The following is a 25,810-nucleotide window of genomic DNA, read 5'->3' on the forward strand; positions in this document are numbered from 1 at the left end:
GTTGATTGGGTGATCACCGGCAGCAAAAAGTACAGACTGTTTTTTCTACTCTAATAACACTTTTTGTTTTGTTTTGTTTTTGTTTTTGTTCTTTTGAGACAGAGTCTCGCTCTGTCGCCCAGGCTGGAGTGCAGTGGTGAGATGTCGGCTCACTGCAAGCTCCGCCTCCCGGGTTCATGCCATTCTCCTGCCTCAGCCTCCCGAGTAGCTGCGACTACAGGTACCCGCCAACAGGCCTGGCTAATTTTTTGTATTTTCAGAGAGACGGGGGTCTCACCTTGTTAGCCAGGATGGTGTCGATCTCCTGACCTCGGGATCCGCCTGCCTCGGCCTCCCAAAGTGCTGGGATTACAGGCGTGAGCCACCGCGCCCGGCCTCTCATAGCACTTTCTTATACTCTACAGCATTTACTCTAAACACTTTTACAGCAATGCTCTACATACTTTCTTTACACCTTACAGTAGAGCCACTGATGTGCGTATCATATCTGGATTGTAAACGTCTTGAGATCAGGGACCATGTTGGATTCATCTTCACATTCCTCACAGCATCTTCCACACATGGCACCACAAGTAATATTGAAGAAGGGAGGGCTGTCAGGCCGCACAAAGGATGGTAAGATCTTCCTAACTGAAATCCTCTGGCTTCCTAGGATTTCAGAGGCAGAAAACAGTAACTATCCATTGCTGACACAGATGATCACCATGCTAGTTTGTTCATTGTCTTCTCTTAGCAAATCGGTGTGGATTTCATATGTCTCCTCAGTTGTTTCTCCCACCTCTTCAGCAGCTTAGAAGTTTTGTTTTGCTGGGGAGCTGTTTTTAACTTTTAGATATAAGGTGAAAATGCTTATTTATTAGTTTCCTCAGGTGTTACATGAACTAAGATGACTTCCACGTCAGTTATAAATAAGAAAGTACCAAACTAAATCAGGACTGCTGTGTCACTTGGCACTACTTCACGCCCTTCTTGGCAGCCTCGATGGGGGACGAGAGCTGAGTTGGCAAAGGGGGGAGTGATTTATCCTCCCACACTTAGAAGTAGGATGGAAAGCAGAAAGGTTCTACTTTTATATTACTTCTTCTTTTCAAATTTTCATATTAACATCCCCTATCCGGTTTCCCTAGCTTATTTTTCTGTAGTGGGCATCAACGACACTATGTGTGATTTATTTATTTTGTTTGTCATCTCTTACCCACATTAAGCTCTTTGAGAAGAGAGATTTTTGCTTTGTTTTGTTTTGTCAGTGATATATCCCCAGTGTCTAAAACAGTGGCTGGCATCATGATAGGTGCCGATAGTGGGCATACTGTAGGTACTGAATGAATCTTCATTGGTTCTTAACTACCACAAAGTGCACTTAAGAGCAAGGGGCATGAGCAATGGCATTTCTAAGAACTGACAGGTTTAACACACTGCAGCCTTATCTCTGATTCTTCTTTGTGAAAATGAGAACAGGGAAACAGCACCCATTGCAAAATCTAAATCGATGATGAATGAACACGTAGCTTGCATGTATATTTGACGATGGTTTTATTTTCAAAACTGTAATTAAATGAGATAAAAATATATGGTTGAAGTTGCCGAAGCAACTTAAATTCAACATAAATAACAGCTGCTCCTCATCTGGGAATTTCATTTATATACAGAACTTTTTTATTTTTGCCCTTAAAAATTTTTAACTGGTATACAGCTAATTCAGCATCCAGTATCCCAAGATACACTTTATACTCAAAGAAGATGGAAAAGAGAAGAGAAACAGCCCTCGTTGAGCCAGTGATGAAACAAACCTGTTACTCCACATACCTTTGATTTCCCTAAAATAGCTATGATGCAAAGCATGTCCAGTTTCTTAGGAGCAGTGAGTCTAAGCATGACTGGCATTTTTAATGAGTCATCAATCCCTACTTTAATAGTTCAAAATCCTGAAACTGAGTACATAGTGAAGAGTCTTCTATTAGCTTTGAAAGCAAAATTTTTCTGCAGAGCATGGATGCCAGGAAGTACTGATAACATCTGCCTCTCCTTGTAAAGTATGGATCAGTGCAGTTTCCTCCCAAGCTTCTTGGAGGAAAAAAATACCTACTCTTTGGATAGAATTAAGAGAAGGTATAATTACGTGAACATCGATCTAGTTTCATTTACGAGTAGGAAGTGAGAAACTGCGCCTCTTTCCTGAGACATTGTATCCACTGCCACTAAGTGCTAGGCAAATTTGGTAGTGAGTTCACTGCCTCGGTTTATATTCCTGAAAGGTTAATAAAAGAAAAGAAATTGAATGAAAAAGTTTGAGATGAAGAGATTTCTTTCACTTTGAAGCAGGGTTTTTCATGACCAATTGTATGGCTCGTAGATTTGTAGTCTCTGGGGTTTGATCGTCATCTGTGGTCCTTATGTCTCCATTTAGTAATATGTTTCCAAGGCTTTTCTGTAGATTACTGACTTTATCATGGCCTCTTGATGCATAACTTTTCAGCATTTTCTTCAGAGAATATTCATTCTGGTGTTACTTGAATGTATCTGATTTGCCTTCTAAGGTGCCTATTTATTAAGAAGATTGGTACAATGAATTACAACCTGCTAATTTTAATTTTCATTGGGGAGAAAAAAAGCCTATAAAGTAAAATTCAAAATGAAGAATCATATTTCTTTCTGTCAAAGCTATAATGATCATAAGTCTGTCGTTATAAAATTATCACACTAGATGAAGAAAAGATAATTGTATGATATATCACTGACTGGCTGATGACAGCCCTAATCACAAATAATAGGCCCATGCAATTTGCAAGGAGTTGTTTCATGTTTTCATCATCTCTGGCATTCCCTGGGGCAGGGGTGAGTGGGCAAGTGGGTGGGAGAGTATTTATTTTGCAAAGCAATAACTCCAGTTCATATGTTGATTACATTCCAATTTTAATTTATCTCTTAGCTTTCCATTTAAGGATGGGGATGCGGGAAAGTAGGTGGCTCCATGCCCTTGATTGGACACCTTTTCTTGAAGTTATTCTCCAAAGCTTCCCTGGCTATTGAGCATACAAAGGTCCTTTGTAGCCGAGATGCTGGAAAGCAGTGTGTCATGAGGACAAATACAAGAAAGTTCACCCTAGTCCAACAGGTCTCACCAACCACCACAGCCCGTGAAACAGGAAGAAGAGCAGTGCTCAACAAATACTAATTAAGTATCTACTATGTATCAGACACTGTTTGGGGCATTGGCTATAGCCTCATAAAAACTGGCAAGATTCCTGCCCCGCAGTGAGCTTTTATTTGGGGAGGGAATGGAGACAGTAAAAAAGAAAGTGCACAAATGAGAACCGTAGTTGCAGATGGCGGCGGTGGTGATTGCTGGGAAGGATGTAGTAAAGAGGGGATGTGACAGAGAGTAACTGGAGTCAGGTCACGGTTGACTTTACTTAAGCCCTCAGGTAATGCTGCTCTGAAGAAGGGGCATTTGAGTTGGTTCCTGAAGGCTAAACATGATAAGCCAAAGAATGGGGAAAGAGCACTCCAAACAAGGGGAACAACAAGGACACGGGTCCTGAGACCGGGTTAGCTGCAAGGTGTTTGAAGAACAGAAAGCAAAATGTGGCCATTATGGCATAACTAAGTAAGGAGGGAAGTGGCAGGGAGCAAAGCTGGGGACGTAGGCAGGGGCTGGATCCTGAAGGGCCTTTGCAGAGCACAGTGAAGGGTCCATATTTTGTTCTGAAATTGACCAGGCCAAATGCCTTCTGAAACCTTTGTTTCTCTTCGTGTTGTGTAAGTATGAACCCAAAGATAAAGAATGCAGCTGCCTAACCATTAACACTCCTGAGTCAGGATGATATGAGAAAAAAGATGAGCTCCCGTAGAGAAAAATGCTGGTAATAATAGCTTGCATGTTAGGGCACCTGTCTCCGAAGGAGAACAACATTATTGACGATGCCATATCTCACTAATTGCGGTAACCTCATGAGTTAGATGGGTGTACCTTTTTGTGGAACACACAGGGAAACTCAGACATTTTAAATTAAGTTGTTCTTTGGCCTCTTAAATAGCACAAAGGTCTAGATAAAATAGAGGATGTCAAACAAATGAGGAAAAGGAAAGAAGTAAAATGAGAAATAAAAATAGCTATCAGGAACGTGTAAGCTCCCAGAGAAAAGGGCAGCCAAGCAACGTTTATTTTCTGTAAAGTCAAGAAAATAATAGTCGAGGGGTGAAAAAGTGTGAGAGTCTCAGACAGTCAAACAGACCATCAGAAAGTATGGTTTCATCCCTGTTATTTAATTTGATATAGAATAGAAGTTATATACAGGGGCTTCTGGGTCGGGAAAATCCGGATTCTAATCTAAGCTCGTGGATGTTTATTTTTCTTTCTATTAAATGAGAATAGTAATAGAGCCCACCTCAAAGAGTTGTGGTGAAGATCCAATGAATAAATACATAGAAATTGAGAAATTGCGTTATTTAGCTAAGCTGGATGGAACTGGCCTTTGCATTCTTCCAAATAGATAATATTTATAAAGTGGTTAAATGGCCAAAGTTAAGAAGCCTTCTTAACATGTAATATTGATTATGCTATTTTTAATTCTTGCCTAGGTTTTGTTCCTGGAAACAAAGAGTGATGTGTGATCTAGTAATGTGGTGCAAGAAGAGAAAGAGGAGAATAACCTCCCGTTTTGCTAAATAGAGGATGGCTGACCCTAGGCAAATTTGTCTTTGGCAGTCTCCACACACCACTTTCCTCATCCAGTTTTTTAAGTCATTATCCTTCTTGAACTTTCTCAGCGCTATTTTGCCTTCTCCACTATTTCATAGATTAAATTTTCCTTTGATTCTTCTTTGGTTATTCAAAACTCACATTTGAAGACTCCATACTGCTCTTACTTACTTGTTAAGTGAAAGCAACCTAATTGAATTAATTCACTCTTCACTGAAAGTGATTAATAGCAAGGTCATACTTTTGAAGGTATTTATGGTTTAAAATGATATTTTTGTAATTCCAAAGTAATATCTGAATTGTAAGGTTTTATTTGGTATGACCTAACAGGGTGAGAAAAAACTCAGGCAGTTGGAGAGAGAACACTGTGAGGGCTGGAATCAGCACCTGGGACAGCTCTGAATAAGCTTTCCCTTTTACTCTGAAATAAGTGTATTAAGGATTTCCATAGTGATGTTCATGGCTGCAGAATTAGAGGCTCTGAAAAAGAAAAAAAAAAAGGTCAGAAGTCATTTCTGTGAATGAGTCATTTGTATCTCAAGGGTACATTGACTTAGGAATATTAGACCTAGCATAAGATTTTGGTCCCGGCCAGGTGCGGTGACTCACACCTGTAATCCCAGCACTTTGGGAGGCTGAGGCAGGCGGATCACTTGAAGTGAGGAATTCGAGACCAGCCTGGCCAATGTGGGAAACCTGTCTCTACTAAAAATACAAAAATTAGCTGGGCATGGTGGCAGGTGCCTGTAATCTCAGCTACTCTGGAGGCTGAGGCAGGAGAATCACTTAAACCCAAGAGGCAGAGGTTGCAGTGAGCTGAGATCACACCACTGCACTCCAGCCTGGGCGATAGAGCAAGACTCGGTGTCAAAAAAAAAAAAAAAGTTTTGGTCCTTTACTATATTTTTATTTTACTATTTATTTATTTATTTGTTTATTTATTTATTTATTTGAGGCAGAGTCTCGCTCTGTCGCCCAGGCTAGAGTGCAGTGGCCTGATCTCAGCTCACTGCAAGCTCCGCCTCCTGGGTTCACGCCATTCTCCTGCCTCAGCCTCCCGAGTAGCTGGGACTACAGGTGTGCCCGACCTCCTAGTCCCTTACTTTCGACTGCCAACAAACTGGGGTAATTAATGTCAGGTTTTTGTTTTTGTTTTTAGACGGAGTCTTGCTCAGTCACCCAGGCTGGAGTGCAGTGGCGCGATCTCGGCTCACTGCAACCTCTGCCTCCCAGGTTCAAGCAATTCTCCTGCCTCTCAGCCTCCAGAGCAGCTGGGACTACAGGCACATGTCACCATACCCAGCTAATTTTTGTATTTTTAGTAGAGACACGGTTTCCCCGTGTTGGCCAGGCTGGTCTCGAACTCCTGACCTCAAGCAATCTGCCTGCCTTGGCCTCCCAAAGTGCGGCGATTACAGGCATGAGCCACTGTGCCCAGCCAAAAATCATATATATTTACATCCTTTAAAAAAGGTAAGGCCGTTATCCTCAGCAAATTGACAGAAAACGAAATACCACATGTCCTCACTTACAAGTCGGAGCTAAGATGAGAACACATGGACACATAAAGGGGAACACCACACACTGGGGCCTGTTAGAGAGTGGAGGGCGGGAGGAGGGAGAGGATCAGGAAAAATAGCTAATGGGTACTAGGCTTAATACCTGGGTGATGAAATAATCTGTACAACAAACCCCCATGACACAAGTTTACCTGTAACAAACCTGCACATGTACCCCTAAACTTAAAAGTTTTAAAAAGGTAGACAAATATCAATTTTACTGTTGTATAGAAACAATATTTTTAAGTAACACAAGCATTCTCAGACCAGAAGATTATAGGAAGAATTTCTCATGAAGAATTATCTGAATCTAGGATATACGTGCGTATATCTTAAATATAAGTGTTATAAAGAATACAGTTCATGCAATATAAAGGATAAGATATCTGATTCACTTCAGCATCAATCTTGACTTGAAAGCAAAATTAGGACTAGCAGAAGAGGATATATTTTAAGTCTTATCAGGTTTGTTTTGTTTTGTTTTTTGTTTTTTTGCTACAGTAGTGTTGACTTGGCCACTCTAATGTTACTTTATCTGGTGGAAGTTTCTCCCAGTGAGTCACTTTCTGTAAACTTTCCTTTGGATGCTCAAAAGTCATACTGATAGTGCTAACATTTATAGACTACTGACTTTGGACCAGGCAGCATCTTAAGTGCTTTACATGCATGATCTTAATCTTCAGAAAGTCCTATGAGACAGGAATTATTGTCCTGACATTAGAAATGAGAATTGAAGTTCAAGGAGATTAACTAACTCACCTACATCATACAGGTAGAAAGTAAGAGTGCTAAGTTTGTACTCAGGTCCTTCTGACTCCAAAACCAGGGTGTTAAACCATCAGGCAGTTCTTCCTCTTGCTATATACTCTCTTACAGGGAAGGCCAGTCTTCCTTCTTCCTAAATGGAAAGAATGTCAAAAATACAGCTTTGAAACTCAGGTTTTGTAAATTTCGATTTATTTTCACTACAAGTCTCTTCAATCCAGGAAACCATAAAGTGTGCATCCACACACACACACAGGGAGCAAATGGCAGAGAGTCAAGACATAACTTTAAATTTGCTGCATGATAGTGAGTTTTTAAAGTTACTCTCCAAAAATACCTCTTTTCTTTTTATAAATGGTGCAGTCATCATTATGGAGATCATATTCATAACAAATGTATCACTTGACCATTTTTCCAAGTTGATGTTCATCTCCTTACTGGTTGCTTCTTTCAAAAGGAAGCAATAACAAAGGGAACTGGTGCTGACAATTTCTTGTTCTAAGGCCACCCTGGGAGAATTAATAGAATCCAGGTCTACCCAAGTCAGGAAAAAAGTGAATTGGTATTTTTTTACTTGCATTAAATAATACATGTATTACATGCATGGTTACTGTATCATTTTTCCTTTTTTTCTTTTCTCCCTTCTCTCTGTGAATTCTTAACCAACTATGATGTGTGATATTATCTCATTAACCTTTCCTGGCCATTTTAAAACTAAACTTTTTATACCTTCCTCTGAGTCATCCCACCCTGCGAATAGCTTCAGCTCTTCCTGTTCATATGTGTAATGGCTAGTCCATTAATTACGACCTAAATAAATTACTCTTTCTTATTTACTGTTATTACTTCTCAAAAGAGATCTTGGACCCTCTTGATTTTATATCCTCTAGACTATAATCAGGTATTTATGGTAAGATACTTCTTCCCCAGCTCTAAATATTTAAAAATTTCCCAGACAAAAAATATGTGGACATTTTCCCCTTACTCTCTGATTTACTCCATGGCCTGAATTCCAAATGTTTTCCTATATTAAGACTTTTTATTATTGATAGCATATTGCAGCTTTAAGGCTTTTGTACACGTCCACTCCTCCAGGAATGTAACTGCTAAATCACTTCCTCTCTGGTCTCAATGAGATAACACATTCCAAATACTATAGCATATTTTCTAATCTCATTTTAAAATGAAATTCAGGTATTACATTCCATAGGAGAATAAAGGACAGCTGTTTTCACAAATACGATATGAAAACACATCTGCCACACAATTGTACAATCCTTAGCACATGGCTGTTGGAAAAAGTTATGTAAAATGCTGACAAATGAAATCAACATCAAAAAGTAGAGGTATTTATTTTTTAAAAATCTACACATCACATGTCAATGAACCACATATAAAGCTTGAAACACAGGCTATTTTGAGAAACAATGGTGCACGGGTGTTAATTCCTTGTTTTACATATACATTATTTATTCAATCATATCTTTGGTGACCAATTGCTAAACGGAATACAAGCCAAGTGTAATTGTTTAGCTACCTTCCTAACAGGGCAACAATCCTACTTCTTAATAGAGTTGTTTCTGTTTATTTTCTCCTTGTTCAACTTCACACTTTGCACCTAACATTTAAAATCTCCATGTTGAGTGCCCAACCACAAAGAAAAGCAGAGGAATAGAAGATTTGAAACCAAAGTACTTATACTAACCCATCACACTATGTGTTGAAATGTGGATTTCTTTCCATATTCGCTGAGTGTAAATGTTATTTAAATGAACGTTTTTGTGTCTCTGGCATGGCAAGTAACTGATTTGAAAGCTCTTTTTCACTGACTTTACGATATCAGTGAAGATGCCATAGATTATGGTGCTTCAGAGCAGTAACTTTGGAGAGAGACAAAACATGAGTTTGTATCTTCTGGCCACTTCCTAGGCATGTGAAGAAGGTGCTGCACCTCCGTGAGCTTCAGCTCTGTCACCTATAAATTGGGAGTTTAAAGTATGATGGAATTCAATGAGATCAAATAAGAAAAGTGCTTGGCCACATGGTATGACTGCAATATAGTCTGCAAGTCAATTCTATTGTTGCTATTAGTGTGATGGCCACAGTGATAGAGCATTATCCATAATGTATTCTGTCTCATAATGCCTGCTGCTACTGATCATTACCGAAGTACCAAAGCTTTGGAGATAAAATGACTCTGGATCCTCATCTCTCACCTTATACAAAAAGCAACTGAAAATGGGTTAAGGACTTAAACCTAAGACCTGAAACTATAAACATTCTAGTAGATGACATTGGAAAACCCTTCTGGACATTAAGGATTTCATGACCAAGAGAACCCAAAAGCAAATGCAATAAAAGCAAAGATAAATAGCTGGGACCTAATTAAACTAAAGAGCTTTTGCATGGCAAAAGGAACAGTCAGCAGAGTGAACAGACAACCCACAGAGTGGAAGAAACTCTTCGTCATCTATACATCTGACAAAGGACTAATATCCAGACTCTACAACGAACTCAAACAAATCAATAAGAAAAAAATCAAACAGTCCCATCAAAAAAGTGGACTAAGGACATGAATAGACAGTTCTCAAAAGAGGATATGCAAATAGCCAAAAAACATAGGAAAAATGCTCAACATCACTAATGATCAGGGAAATGCATATCAAAACCACAATGTGATACCACCTTACACCTGCAAGAATGGCCATAATCAGAAAACAGTAGATGTTGGTGTAGATGCAGTTAACAGGGAACACTTCTACACTGCTGGTGGGAATGCAAACTAGTACAGCCACTATGGAAAACAGTGTGGATATTCCTTAAAGAACTAAAAGTAGAACTACCATTTGATCCAGCAATCTCACTACTGAGTATCTACCCAGAGGAAAAGAAGTCATTGTTTAAAAAAGATACTTGCACATGCATGTTTATAGTGGCACAATTCACAATAGCAAAATCGTGGAACCAACACAAATGCCCATCAATCAGTAAGTGGCTAAAGAAACTATGGCATATATATATATATATATATGATGGAATACTATGTAGCCATAAAAAGGATGAATAAACAGCATTTGCAGTGACCTGCATGAGATTGGAGACTATTATTCTAAGTGAAGTAACTCAGGAATGGAAAACCAAATATCGTATGTTCTCATTGATATGTGGGAGCTAAGCTATGAGGACGCAAAGGCATAAAAATGATACAATGAGGCCGGATGCAGTGGCTCACACCTGTAATCCCGGCACTTTGGGAGGCCAAGGCGGGCAGATCATGAGGTCAGGAGATCGAGACCATCCTGGCTAACACGATGAAACCCCGTCTCTACTAAAAATACAAAAAATTAGCCGGGCATGGTGGCGGGCGCCTTTAGTCCCAGCTACTCGGGAGGCTGAGGCAGGAGAATGGCGTGAACCCAGGAGGCAGAGCTTGCAGTGAGCCAAGATCGTGGCACTGCACTCCAGCCTCGACGACAGAGTGAGACTCCATCTCAAAATAAATAAATAAATAAATAAAGAATGATACGATGGACTTTGGGGACTTAGGGGGAAGAGTGGGAAGTGGGGCAAGGGATAAAAGACTACAAATATAGTGCAGTGTATACTGCTTGGGTGATGGGTGCACCAAAATCTCACAAATCACCACTAAAGAACTTACTCATGGCTGGACATGGTGGCTCATGCCTGTAATTCCAGCACTTTGGGAGGCTGAGGCGGGTGGATCATGAAGTCAAGAGATCGAGACTATCCTGGCCAACATGGTGAAACCCCGTCTCTACTAAAAATACAAAAATTAGCTGGGCGTGGTGGTGCATGCCTGTAGTCCCAGCTACTCAGGAGGCTGAGGCAGGAGAATCACTTGAACCTGGGAGGTGGAGCTTGCAGTGGGCCGTGATCACACCACTGCACTCCAGCCTGGCAACAGAGTGAGACTCTGTCTCCAAAAAAAAAAAAAAAAAAAGAACTTACTCATGTAACCAAATACCACCTGTATCCCAATAACTGATGGAAAAAAATTAATAAATAAATAAAAATATATGTGGAAATATTGCTGGTAAAGGCTTAATCATGAGTGTACAAACTTTGACATAATACCCATTTACACACATAGCTCTTGACTTAGAAAAGTATCATGTTGTTAACTGTTAGGATCTGGATAGATATTCATACCCAAAAAGAACAATGTGAGGCATGTAATCTTTCCCTAAACATGTGCATAAGTATCATGTCCTTTGATTCTTATCTACAGCTCGCTCTGGTGTGCGTTTGCGATTAGAAACCTTTCCTTAGTTGGAATGTTTGGGATATGCTTTGGCACTGAATCACAGCATTCGCAATGGACAGAAGAAACATACTGACTACATACTTGAAACAAAGAACATTCATTCTCGTTACATTTATGAGAAAATTAAGACCTGCCCATGGTATGTAGACCTGCCCATGGTCAACACAGCTAATAAGTGGCAGAGATGGTTTTCAAACTCAGATCTACCCAAATACAGTCTTTCCATTTGCTGTATAGGTAGGGTTTATCATCTGGAATCTATTTCAATTAATGACTAATAAATGTTTCTGATTATTTTCTCAAATACCAGATTAATGAGATACACTTCAAATGCCTAAAACTTGTAGAAGTGAATGAATTCATAAACTAAGAAGGAAAAAACATGAATACAGTTTTTTAAAGCTCAGGAAGGATAGTTAAAAATCATTGCCCATATTTCTCATTTTCTTTCTCATTTCTCAATACTATTTCTCTAATCAGAAACCATGATTGGTTTTGCCTAGATGATACCTGATCTCTACTATCTATCAGCTCTTAATTTTTCATGCAACTCTGGAAATTGAATGGGATATCTGTGCAAAAATGTAGATGACTTACTCTAAGAACCTATATGCAGAAGTGACAATTCAGACTGATTCAGTGTTACTTTTAGGGATAATGGTTTAAAATATTAACTCCATAACACAGTTTTTAAAATCCTGGTTTAATTCCTTTTGAAGGAATCTCAGACCATTTCCATAAAGACAAGAAAAATACCATGTTCTACCCTCACCTGGTGTCCATTGAATACAAAGAAGTTTATTACATCAGAAATGTAATTCAAATCATAGCACTGATTTGTTTTGTGCTGAGTATGTGTGTGTCCTTCTTGTTCACGTTTCACAGCCCAAACCTGGCAGTCTTTGGTTTGCTATGATTAGGTGTTATGTGTCAGACCTGCCTGCTTGAGCCCCAACAGGACGGAAGCTGTGTTCTCGCAATGCTTGCCTTCTAAGTTGGCAATCAGATGGTACTTAATGGAATTTTTATGAATATATAAGTGATGAAGACAATAATGAACAAACTTAAAATGTCCCTAATTCCAGAAGAATCTGGTAACTAAGACATGTCTATGTGTAACTTTTTAAATATCCTTAGCACTCCTTGAAACTAAGCCTGAGTGTAGAAACATTCCAATTTGTAACTGCAGCCTTCCCAATTGTTTTTAGGAGTACATGAGATAATCATCATAAAATCCTTACCAAAATGGCCAGCATGGAGGAAATCATCCACAAATGTTACTCTGCTCTAGTGTGCACAGCCAGATGGTTTGCAACCCTGCACAACATACTTGAATCGGAAGTCCCCAAATCCAATAAAATGTTATTAAATCAAATGTAATAGACAACAAAAAATGAAATGGCACTTAACACACTCCTTATTGAGAGGATTTACATTTGGGAGGGTGGAAGAAAAAAACGTTTCTTGAACAATAATATGTCTCACTTTATTAGACATATTTCTTAACTCATTTGTATTTGTAACTGCCTATTTACTTATACTGTGATCTTTGGGTTTATAAATGTCTTATCTCTCTAACCAGACTTGACCTTTTTGAGGTAATAAAACATTCTTCTAAAGAGAACCATGAACAGTACCTTCTAAATATTTTAAACTACACTACAAGAACTTTAAAGCAATTGTGTGTCTGTATATATGTCTATTTATACATTTTATATAGAGGTGTGTTTGTATATAAAGAGAGACAGTCACACTCTGGGTATATATGGAGAGACAAGTATAATTATATATAATAGAATGGTTTGTGAAGTGAACAGAATTCTATCAGAAAACAGGAGTTTGCATTCTGATAATGATATTTAAATACAGAGAGGTCTTGGGCAGGTCACTTAACATCTTTAAACCTCAGTTTCTTCACCCAGACCTGCACTATCCAATGCGATGTCCTGGCATGATGGAAGTCTTCTATGTCTGTGCTGGTCAATGTGATCATCACTAAGTGCATGTGGCTACTGAGCACTTGAAATGTGACTAGTGTCTGAGGAACTGAATTATAAATTGTATTTAATTTTAATTATTTTAAATCTAAATAGGCATGTGTGGTAAGTAGATATTTTAGTGGACAGTATAACCATAAAATCAAGGAGGATGGGACAATATCATATGAAAAGAAGCTCTTCTGAATTCCCCTGGTGTGGGTGCTACCAACGCAGTTGTGGGCAGAATGATTCTCTTTTGAAATAGTGGTACTCTCCCTTGATATCTTAGGACTTTAAAGTTTAAATGCTTTTTCCCATATTTCTCCCAACAGATCTTGACAACTTTAAAACAAGAACAAGAAGCACTGTGTCTGTCCGTCGAGGTCAAGGAATGGTGCTACTGTGTGGCCCGCCACCCCATTCTGGAGGTACATATAAATGAACTGACATATGCATGCTTCACTCCCTGTTATTTTTCTTCCTCAATGTTCTCCCTCCTGACACCAGCTGAGTGCACAGTGTCATTTATAGAGATTCCCAAAGCCCCTCCATGTGGAGGAAAAACCATTGTGAATGCCTCCCATCATTAGGATAGGAAAATACCAGATTGTGCAAATTTTCCACCCCATTGCAGTCTACCTGGCACAAGAAGAAAGACACCTGAGTCGATCAAAATCAGAATGCTGTTGCTTGGTAAAGCAGTGTAATTAAAACGACTCATACTTCTTACAACTTGATTGGGTTAGAAAAGATGGCCCTGCTTCATTTCATCTCCTGGTTGGTCTGGGAACTGTCTGTGAACTGTGTCTACTCGCAATACTTCTGACACCAAATGTATGGGTTTTTTCCACACTAACAACCAAGTCTCCAATCTTCTGGACACCAACTGGCTGTCCAACGATTCAATTCCATTTTGACAGTAACTACCCCACTAACTACTCTGGGATGGTTAGTGTCAGAACTCATAGGATAAAGGCTCAGTCCCACAAGGCTGCCTCCACTTCAGATGCCACTTTCAAGTCCTTGACCTCCCACACTTCTGACTAACTGGCTGTAAAGTGGGACTCCCATAACTCCCTCCTTGGCTTCCATAATTTACTAGAATGGCTCCCAGAACTCAGGGAAAACAGTTTACTTACATACCAGTTTATTATAAAAGATATTATAAAGGATGCGTATGAACAGCCAGATAAACATATAGAGAGAGTGAGGTCTGAAGGGTTATGAATGCAGGAATTTCTAGACTTGTGGATCCTCCCCACATGTGGATGCATTCATTAACCCTGAAGCTCTCCAAACGCTGTCATTTAGGGTTTTTATGCAGGTTCCGTTGTGTAGGCATGATTGATCGAATCTATGGGCATTGTAATTGATGGCCATTTTCCAGCCCTTCTCCCATCCCCAGGAGTGGGGAATGGGGAGGCTGAAAGTTCCAACCCTTTAATTATTTGGTTGGTTCCTCTGACAACCAATCAAGGGGCCTCACCAAGAGTCACCTAATTAGCATAAACTCAAGTATGGTTGAAAAGGGCCTATTTATGAATAACAAAAGACATTCTTCTCAGCAATATCACTCGGGAAATTACAAGGGTTTTGGGATGCAGACCAAATATATATATTTCTTATTAATCACAGTATCACAGGATCAGACCAAGAACAAAAGTTCCTTGACCATAGAATCTAAGATCACTTTGTGGAGACTCATAGCAACTAGATCAGTTAGGAATGCACTTGACTGCAAGTAACTGAAAACCCAGCTCATAATGTTCTTTTGTATTCTTTTTCTCACATGCAGCATTTTCTCTTTCTTTTTTTTTTTTTTTTTTTTTTTGAGACAGAGTCTCGCTTTGTCACCCAATCTGGAGTGTGGTGGTGCAATCTTGGCTCACTGCAACCTCTGCCTCCCAGGTTCAATCGATTCTCATGCCTCAGCCTTCCGAGTAGCTGGGATTACAGGCACCCACCACCATGCCAATTTTTATATTTGTAGTAGAGATAGGATTTCACCATGTTGACCAGACTGGTCTCAAACTCCTGACCTCAAGTGATCCACCCACCTTGGCCTCCCAAAGTGCTGGGATTACAGGCATGAGTCACTGCACCTGGCTGGCATGCAAGATTTTCAAAGGTATACAATCTAAAGCTAGCACAGCTTCTAGAGGGTGTCTTCCAGGACTCATGCCCTTCTCTGATTCTTCTCTGAAGTGCTTAGCATGTGATATGGATGAGGCATGAAGTCTGCATTCCAAACCAGATCAAATGGGAAGAAGCAAAGACAAAAGGCAATAATTTGTTTTTGCTTGTTTTTGTCCATTTCAATTTACTTTTATTATCGAAGTTTTCTTTGCCTGAGGACTTTGCCTCCATTTCACTGATCACCTCAGTGGCAAAGGAGACTGAAAAATCAAATATTTTATGCAGATATATTATGCCCTGGAAAATATCATAATTTTACTAATAAGGGAGAATATGGAGAGATGTGTAGGCAACTTGCAGTGTCGGCTAAAAGGAACTACGATGACTAAAAGGCAAATATAACTGCACATAAGGGATTCAGTAGTGTGGAGGTTTAATAAGTAGTAATATTTATTAGGATTCCACTAAGGTCTGTAATGACAAGACTGATAAACTCTACTCTTGGAAATCCAGGCTGAAGTTTAGTTCAATATCTGCTATTCTTGTTATTGCCTTAATTTTCAGTTTGGCTTTCCACATGTTTAAAAGAACAAACTTTTAGATTTGGAATTTGAAAAACACTGTTTTATTTTTGTCCTCTGTTCAAAAGTTGTAATGTTTTCTTTCTCATCTAATTCTGAGCTAACATTTCCAGCAGAAAATAACAATTAGTAAAGGTGCTAAAAGGCATCTACTTCAAGCATCCTGAATAGGAAGTAGAAGTGGGAGAGGTAGGTTCCCCTCTATGTCTGGATCAGGGACAAGGAATCGTTAGGATTTCTGGTTTTTGAAGACTGACAGAAAATCTAGGTTTGATTTCAGAGGTCTGTGTTTGGAAAATGGGATTATTCTTCAGGATTTCATTTTCCTTTCAAGTTAGTATCAGAAGCACTGAATTTGGAGTCTGGGATATGAGTTTTGATCCTTGTTCTGTTTCAAATCATTATTTGATACTGGGAAAATATCTTCAAATTCTTTATGCCTCACTCTGCCTGTCTATAAAATGAAGAGATTAAAAGAAGTCTCTCAAATCCCTATTGATTCTATCAACACATAATTATAACTCGATAAGGGCTAAACATCTTGTTTAGCAAGTGTGTTTGCATTATTGAAGGCCTGTCCTTTATATGAGAAAACCACTTCACTGTGGACATATATTTAGATTCAGGTGAAGTTCACTTAGACTAACACTTCTCTTTTTAATATGGAATCTGATCAAAATAAAAATGGAAGATTTTACTAATTTCTTCTGCAGGCTACCTTCATTGCATTAAGTTTTCATCACATGGCAGCAACCCTAAAAATTAATCTTGTAGGTATATTAAGAAAAACACCACCACTGTCCGATATAATGATCTCTTTAGGAAAGGCAAAACACATGGAGTGATGCCGTGCTGCTACGCAATGAAGTACCTGACTACTTTCCCTTTCCCACAGAGAAATAGATTAAAAATTTCCGTAGACATCTACTGAAATGCAGTTGTCTCTGCTGGCAGCAGTCAGCAGCTCTGAAATCCAGTTCCTTGAGCTGTGCTGACATTCCTGACAATCTTGATGGTGAAAGACAAGGAAATAAATATTCTTATTATAAGCTCTTTTAGAAATGGCGTGCACATTAACGCTGTGGGCAAAGCAGGCACGGCTAAGAAATTTTTGAGAAAAGAACAAAGAAGATATTCAAGGTTATAAGAGAGCATCTCAGGCATCCATCAGTTTTGGACAAGGGAAACAATGATTATCTGATGAAATCCTTCCAATTTCTCAAAAGCCTCCAATGCAACTGAACGGCAGTGATTCTCTCACTGTTTTTCCGGGCTATGTGTCACCCTAAAGCTAGAAGAATCACTGTGAGCCGCTGGACATACTGAGCATTTTGGACCCAGCATATGGTCTCCTGGTTTCCATTGTAACAGATCATGCGGAGGAAAGGAAATGAGTCAGCCTTTTATTATATCAGTGGGGTACTGGGTAATGGCATGAAATCCATTGTAAGGGATGCTGCATGTCCTATTTCGAAAGCTGTGCGGTGTCAGACCTTCTTAGGGTAGCAGAGAAATGAGCAGCAATTAATCTGTTTTGAAAAGCATTTCAGTCAGCAGGTATTTCCAGCACTCTACCAATCACTATGTGTGGCCTCTTTGTCATCTCTTGGTTTATATGTATGAATTCAGATGTGATGGTTTTGCATAGATTTTTACCATTAAATATAAGAAAACACCAAAAAATAGAAATCACTTTGATGGACTCTGGCTATCCTTGGTGCTCCTTCCTATTAGAAACAGAAATTATTGAGGTCCAGAATGTCCACTTTGCTTTCTGCCAACTCTAGGGTCACTGGGCACCAGGAATTCATGACCTTTAACCAAGCTCTCGTTAAACAGGAATAGAACAGAGGAACTTTGAGATTCTTCCTTCCAATATATGAAAATTTCTAGTTTATTCCTCAATACAATCCTCACAAACTGTTCATCAAAAGAGGTTTTTGTTCATGCCTTCATTTTATGTCACCAAGATGCTTGCTACTCAAAGGGTGGTCCAAGCACCAGCAGCATTGGCCTCACCTGGAAATTTGATAAAAAGGCAAAATCTCAGACCCCACTACAGCCTACTGAATTGGAACTTGCATTTTAATAAGATCTCCGAGTGATCGTATGCACTTTGAAGTGTGAGATGCCCTGAGTCATAGCTGTGGTTCCCACGCACACCCCACCTCTGGGCAGTGAGGGTTGACAGCTTGAGAATCTGGAGGGAAAATTGTTAAAACCATAGGTGTCCAACCTGTTCACAAGCATATTCCGATTCCATAAATCTGGCGTAGGGTCCCCAAGGCTGTTAAAAAAAAAAAAAAAAAAAACAGGCCAGGCGCGGTGACTCACACCTGTAATCCCAGCACTTTGGGAGGAGGCCGAGGCAGGTGGATCACTTGAGGTCAGGAGTTAGAGATCAGCCTGGCCAACATAGAGAAACCCCGTCTCTGCTAAAAATACAAAAATTAGTCTGCTGGTGTGCGCCTATAATCCCAGCAACTTGGGAGGCTAAGACAGGAGAATTGCTTGAACTCAGGAGGTGGAGGTTGCGGTGAGTGGAGATCGCGCCACTGCACTCCAGCCTGGGCGACAGAGCGAGACTCTGGCTCAAAAAAAACAAAAACAAAAACAAAACTCTAGCTGACTCGCTCACTCTGAGGCAGCACCAGATTTAAGGTCCATTCACACGGATCATCTACAGAACTGGCCCAGGTCCAGCCCTGCTGAGATGGAGTGCTTCGATTTCCACATCACTCAAGCCGAAGGGCTGAGCATTCCTTATGTGAAATTTTTATTTAAAATAATTCATCTATTTACTTATTTTTTGAAATGGAGTCTCACTCTGTCAACCAAGCTGGAGTGCAATGGCACAATCTCGGCTCACTGCAACCTCCGCCTCCTGGGTTCAAGCTGATCCTCCCACCTCAGCCTCCCAAGTAGCTGGGATTACAGGAGTGCACCACCACACCTGGCTAATTTTTGTATTTTTAGTAGAGATGAGGTTTCACCATGTTGGCCAGGCTGATCTCAAACTCCCGACCTCAAGTGATCTGCCTACCTTGGCCTCCCAAAGTGCTGGGATTACAGGCGTGAGCCACTGCACCGGCCAGTTGAAAATAATTCAAAATAAAATGTAGTTACCTTAGGCTTTACCTTTGACTTTATATGTTTTTGTTCATAAAGGAAATGAAAAACTAAGAAAAGGGTGGCTTTTCCTAGGTACTCATACTCAGAAGTAGCCTTCTGGTCAGGTGCAGTGCCTCTGGCCTATAATTCTAGCATTTTGTGAGGCCAAGGTAGGAGGATCACTTGAGCCTAGGAGTTGGAGATCAACCTGGCAACACAGTGAGACCATCTCTAAAAAATAATTTATTTTATTTTATTTTATTTGGTACAGAGTCTCGCTCTGTCGCCCAGGCTAGAGTGCAGTGGCGTGATCTCAGCTCACTGCAACCTCCGCCTCCCAGTTCATTCTCCCACCTCAGCCTACCGAGTATCTGGGACTACAGGCACATGCCACCATGCCCAGCTAATTTTTGTACTTTTAGTAGAGACAGGGTTTTGCCATGTTGACCAGGCTGGTCTCAAACTCCTGACTTCAGGATCCACCCGCTTCAGCCTCCCAAAGTGCTGGGATTACAGGTGTGAGCCATCGCACCCAGCCTAAAAAAAATTTTAAAAATTAGCCAAATGTGGTGGTGTGTGCCTCTAGTCCCAGCTATTTGAGAGGATGAGGTGGGAGGATTCCTTGAGCCTAGCAGTTCGAGGCTGCAGTGAGCTATGATCACACCACAGCTCTCCAGACTGGGCAACAGAGTGAGATCCTGTCTTAAAAGCAAACAAACAGACAAAACCCAGAAGTAGCATTTTCTATTCAGCCAGCTTTCCTACATTGTTATTGGTGAATGTATGGCTTCCCAGAGTATATTTAAAAAAGAAAACCACCTGATTCTGATTCTGAGATTATTTTCATTATTATGGGTTTTGGAGAAACTAGCTAAAATTTTCATCTTTAGATTTTTCTTTTACACAGAACACATCCCCACTAGAGTTGGATCCTATCCACAGGGCATCAGACCCAGGGACCTTCGAACAAGAACATCTGTAGAGTCCTTTATAGTGTTTATAATGCTTTAATTTACATTATATTATCTTTGAATCCTCACAATAATCCCATAAGAAGTAAGGACATGTGTTTCATAGATAAGGAAATAGAAGCAAAGAGATTATGGAGGGCACACTCTAATCAATGGCAGGAATAAGAGTTACTGTTGCCTAGAATGCGCCCTTTTATTTGTATATAGTAGAAAAACTGGAAACATGTACTGTACTTTCTGTGTCAGTGGTTCTTTGGCCCTCACCCCAGGTCAATTAAATCTGAGTTTCTTGATGGCAGGGGATCCTCTGGCATCATCCAGGTAATTTTAATATGCAGCCAGGGTGGAAAATTTGAGTCCCTGCATTACAAAATCAAGTAGGACTTATCCCAGCAAAATGTCTCTATATGCAAACCTCTCCAGGGTTCCTTCCATAAATGTAATTTTACGTGGACATACCCATACAGATTATAACCACAGCCCTTAAAAGAAGCAAGCATGCCTTTCCACGGCATGGTTATTTCAGCTGGACCATGCTGTATTTACTGTAGGACAGAGATAAAAGCGTGAAAGTAGGACATCTGTGTTCTAGTCCTAGCTCTCCCATCAACTTGCTATGTGGTCTTGGGCCAATTATGTAACTTCTCTGAGCCCTATTTCTTCATTTGACTTCTGTTTCTGTCTTCCCACACCTACTCAGCTTTCGGTATTAAGATATCACCTTCAGAGTTAGACTCACCCAGTTTCTTACTTAGTCCAAACTATGCTGACAGGTCATTGAGCCAGGACGAATCTTAGTGTGCTAAAATTGAGCATCCTCTATGCCCAGAATAATCTTCAAGATGTCCACATTCAAGTCAAGTTGCCAACTCTGCCTAACTCCACATTCAATGCCTTATTCTCATCTTCTTCCCCAAACTGGTTCCTGGGTTTACCAGTTTTATATAATTTTACATTTTCAGCTGCCTCCTTAGTCCAGACACTTAGCTTAGCTGTTGTCCTCATTTCTTACCCAAAGGTGCATGAAATCCCATTTTAACCCTACTCTAAACCTCCAACCATAACATGGTATTCTTTGCATTCTAAGTATTGCTTAAGTCTAGGAAGTCTAGTTACTGGGCCCCACGCATCATATCAGACCTCCTTGGCTATTGACATTTGCCTGGCTGGGTCCTAGGTTTGTCAACTGTGCTTTGGACGACTGGTCACTTTCCTCAGGAAGCAGTCCCTGTACTTCCAGCTTACTCCCTCTACTTTCTCTCATTACCTTTTTCAGGCTCCCTCTCCTTACCCACATCTGGGTTCCTAGCATCACTTTCAAATCCTCACACACCACTATAATGCCAACCAAATGGAATTCATCTTTGTCCTGTAAACTTTTCAAATCTGTTATGAGGATGAAAAGACATAACAAATGTGGCAGCAATTTGCACAGTTAAAACTTCCAGACAGTCCTGATTTTATTAATTAGGCTGGGTTTGATGGTTTTCATTTGCTTAAGCTTGAAGTCAAAGTTAAATCAGAGAATTTCTCATCTTTGGAGATATGTGATTCTTGATTTACATTCATGTAACAACTTTTATGTAGGCAGATACTTTTCGGATATATCTCCCAAGAGATTTATATGGAATTTACATCTATTATTAACATAAATTGGTTATGCTCTGGCATTGTGGCTTTATTAGCCATTCTTCTAACATTTGAAAATTGCTATTAAAGACTTTACAGTTAAGGTAAACTCTACCAATAGTCTTCTCATAAGCCAAACCCTGTGTGATTCTTTATATTTGCATTTTCTATTTAGCGTGTACAGTATGTGCCCGGACTTCATTTCCTTAGAAAAACAAGGCACTAGGTAGACTTAGGAGGATGCAGGACTTTAAAAATACTGCTGAAATAATGCTGAGAATATTTTTAATAGACTGAAGAATGTTGTCTTAAACATATTTTTATATGGCAGCTTAAAAAAAGCAAAATGTGAGATTTTTAAATGGTTACAAATTTAACAATCACTTAATTGTCATAAAAAGCTATAAGAATAGTGCTGTAAGTATTGATCACCTTTTCTGGTCATATTGGGAACATGATTGAAGGTACATATGGGAACAAGGAAAGGCCCAGCATTTCACTTGAGTCATCTCATTCTCTCTCTCTCTCTCTCTGTGTGTGTTTGTGTGTGTGTGTGTGTGTGTGCGCGTGTGTGTATAATGAGAGAAGTGGCCAAATATAGTCCTAGTTTTAAAAACACACGTAAAAAATGATAGCTAATGGTCTTAGGTCCTGAGTCTTTGTTTCTTGGCCACCACTGAGATAGCTGCATTTTGATACCAATTTCATGTCACCTGAGAAGCGACTTCCCTGAGAGATGCCTCATCACCTGCAAGTAAATTAAAAGCCACAGGTGTCCAGTAGGTTAACACTGACCGTCTTGGAAATCAGTGATTCAGAAAAGGTCCTGTAATAAGGCAAAATGTAGGATCTCGTCATCTGGTCTTGGAACTTACAAAATGATGTTTAAAATGTTGGTTGGGAGTGGCATTGAAATACTGCTACTATGCCATTTTTCAAGAATGTTGAGGTCAGCCAAACTTGGTTTAAACCACGTTTTATAACATAATTTCTATGAAACATGCATTCTGATTTCCATTTCCCAACAGAGGAACTTTATATATTCACTTAAGTAGATATCTATCTCAATTCAGAGGGGAAAGCTTGACATTTAGTTAGTGATAGGTTAATCAACATCATAGACTACTAGATATCTTTTTTTTTTTAATCAGGAATTAAATATTCTTCTGTTTGTTTTTCTTGTGACAGGGTCTCACTCTGTCACCTAGTCTGGAGTGCAGTGGCACGATCTTGGGTCATTGCAGCCTGAAACCGGGCTCAAGCAATCCTCCCACCTCAGCCTCTTGAGTAGCTAGTACTGCAGGCATGAGCCACCACACCAGGCTAATTATTTTATTTTTTGTTAGAGATGGGGTCTTGTTTGGTTACCCAAGTTGGTCTCAAACTCCTGGCCTCAAGCGATCTTCCTACCTCAGCCGCCCAAAGTGCTGGGAGTACAGGCATGAGCCACCGCGCCCATCCAGGAATTAAATATTCTTAAGGCGATCTTGTCTGTTGCCTCTTGACTGTGTTCCTTTGAAAGATATGAACTTGGACTCTTTTATTTGAAATGTAATCAGCCAGTTCCTCCCTTTTTTCTCTTCCCCCTTTGCCAGTCAGAGGGGTTACAGCGCATTAGTTGATTTAATCAGCATAGAATAATGTAAAACAGTTTATAAGGTGATGCCTTTCTGCATTCATTAAGCCTCCTGTTTCACCCATTGAACAGAAAAAGAGAGCCACATTGATCAGGGACTACTTGTGATAAACTGTCTGACCCACATGGCCTGGGTGGATGTTTCGTGTTTAGGAGGATGGGCCACTGGGACGGAGTGCTTGCCCTCACTACACCAAAGGCAGGCTCCACTTCTCTCATCCATGAGATCATTTAGCTCAAAGAAAGAATCAGCAAAAGAAGCAAAAGGGAGGAATTGGGGCCTGGCATGTCTACAGGAGTGACTTGCTTCTCCTCTACCAGATATGACAAGAAGAAGTGAGGTGGAAATTTCTGATGTCAGTTATCTCTGAAATTGGTGAAGTATATTCTGTGATGCTACTGACATACTTTTTGCCTTTGAATTTTCCTGTCAACTCTTTTTAAAACAACTTGAATGTTTCATGACTATACTTTTGAATGCCTAGATGTCAACAACTATACACTTATGAGTAGAAAAAAATAAGTTTATATAAGTAACAAACGTTTCCTGGTCATAGAAAAATTATAGTCTTTATATAGCTGAGCTTCCAGTTTCTTAAAGTAACCTTGTAGAGAATTGGTGGTCTGGTTTTTTAAGAAGAGTTCCCCAGGAGTAGTAGCTACATACTTTCTACTTTAATTCTTTTTTTAGTTCTAGTAAGAGAGATGCTTAAGCTGTTTTTACAGCTATAGCAAGTTCCTGGCCATAGCACTTAGAAATAGACTCAGCTACTTAATAAATACCAGTTAATTAAATATCTTATTGTTCAGAAAAAAAATAATAATTTGGCTAAAAAATAGCAGAAATAAATTTCAGGAAATTCTTTTTCTGTCTCCTTTTTTCCTCACTTGCTTTTGTGCAAATGTTTCTATGTGCTTTATTGGGCAGAAACCAAGAACTTAATGATGCCCCTAATTACCCAGCTTCTCTCCTGACAGTTAGTTTGTGTGTACTTTAATGATAGGCACTATGTAACTGTATTTGTGGATACACAGATTTCAATTCAGTTGAGTACATCTCTGTTTTCTTTTTAAACATCCAAAAAAATAAAAAAGATTATCTCCAGGTTTGATCCTTAGAACTGGAGGCCACTGATGTCAGAGTAAGGGCCAAACACATTAGTACCAAAAGGAAATAATGTTTGGAAAATGAGAATGGATCCATAAGGCTAAATGATCTACAAACTGTGATCATTTGACAAAGCTGGACCACATGCAGAGCTTTTTCTTTTGGAGTTGTCCTGTCCCAGAAAGCAGTGAAGGATGACATTGTGTTAGAACATAGGTTGGGACATGAAGTGTCTGGAGATGTGAAAAACACATTACACATCCAGGAGAGTGCTACCAGGGATGTACTAGCCAGAAGAGAACAAATGATCAACACTGAGCTTTCAACAACATGAATCTGGCAGAGCGTTTCATGAATAATCCAGTGGACAATCACTACAGGATAGATGGGCACCATTCTTGTTTTAATGCCTGCTGGAAATATACCCTGTGAATCTCATTTTTTCAGCTGAAAAAGGAATGAGTGGTGCTTTGGCTACATTTTTAGCAATGAATAGGTATTCTCTCAGGTCAGTGCATTAAGCAGGATGTTACGTGGAATTAAGCAGGATAATGATGCAGTACATAGAATAAGGAAATGCTGACTGAGTCCTGGAAATTTGGAAATAGACTCTGGTTAGGAGCTCAGAAATCGAAGGCTCAGAAATGGATATTTACCACTCTCAGGGATTTTGAACCTATGAGTCTTAGGCACAAATAAGAAGTTGTTTATTTTTCTGATATATTTTTTAACATGTTCAGTTTGGTTTTCAGACATTAGGAACAAAATAACTGGAAAAAGCCAAATTGAAGACCAGAGAAAACTATACATTTAGGCAAGTGAAGTTCAGTTTCACACACAAAGGAATAAATCATGGCATTTTGTCTGAGGGTAGAATTAGAGCTTTTGATTCTATGTAATATCAAAATACTGATTTAAGAGGAAATGATTTACTGGAGTATCTGTATATTAATAAATGACAAACAATATGGATAAAAAACTTTTCAAATCAATCAAACTGATTGCAATTCTCCATATCCACTAATGATTTTGACATTTGCAGATATATAGAATAAGTACAAAGTTCCAAATGAAGCATAATAGTTTTACAGAGAGACCAACTCTGTCTGCATTATGAACTCAAAGAAATGTTTAATGTTTAATTCAGAGACTGAGAGAATGTTCGTGATATCTGAAGTAGGTGGTGCTGCTAACAAAACAATGGGCAGCCACTTTGTACCGAGCCAAGAGAGCTCTTCCCATCTCCAGCCGAAACACACCCTCTTTTTCTCCCATCATCTGGTGCAGGTTAACACATTATCACAATCTTCACTGTCAAAATTAACCCCTGGAAAGGAGTTGTGTCATA

General features: G+C 39.6%; 1 protein-coding gene across 3 annotated transcripts in view; it reads left to right on the top strand.

Moving 5' to 3' along the window:
* Nucleotides 1-25,810, top strand: part of CNTN4 (contactin 4) — a 959,696-nt gene that overhangs the window by 704,948 nt on the left and 228,938 nt on the right. For all 3 annotated transcript variants that reach the window (XM_009444763.4, XM_009444772.4, XM_009444765.4), the window contains exon 6: nucleotides 13,623-13,718. In XM_009444763.4, the coding sequence (XP_009443038.2) occupies nucleotides 13,623-13,718 (96 nt within the window). The remainder of the gene's footprint in view (nucleotides 1-13,622; nucleotides 13,719-25,810) is intronic.

This window comes from Pan troglodytes, chromosome 2, assembly GCF_028858775.2.
Source record: "Pan troglodytes isolate AG18354 chromosome 2, NHGRI_mPanTro3-v2.0_pri, whole genome shotgun sequence".
Taxonomy (NCBI): Eukaryota; Metazoa; Chordata; class Mammalia; order Primates; family Hominidae; genus Pan; species Pan troglodytes.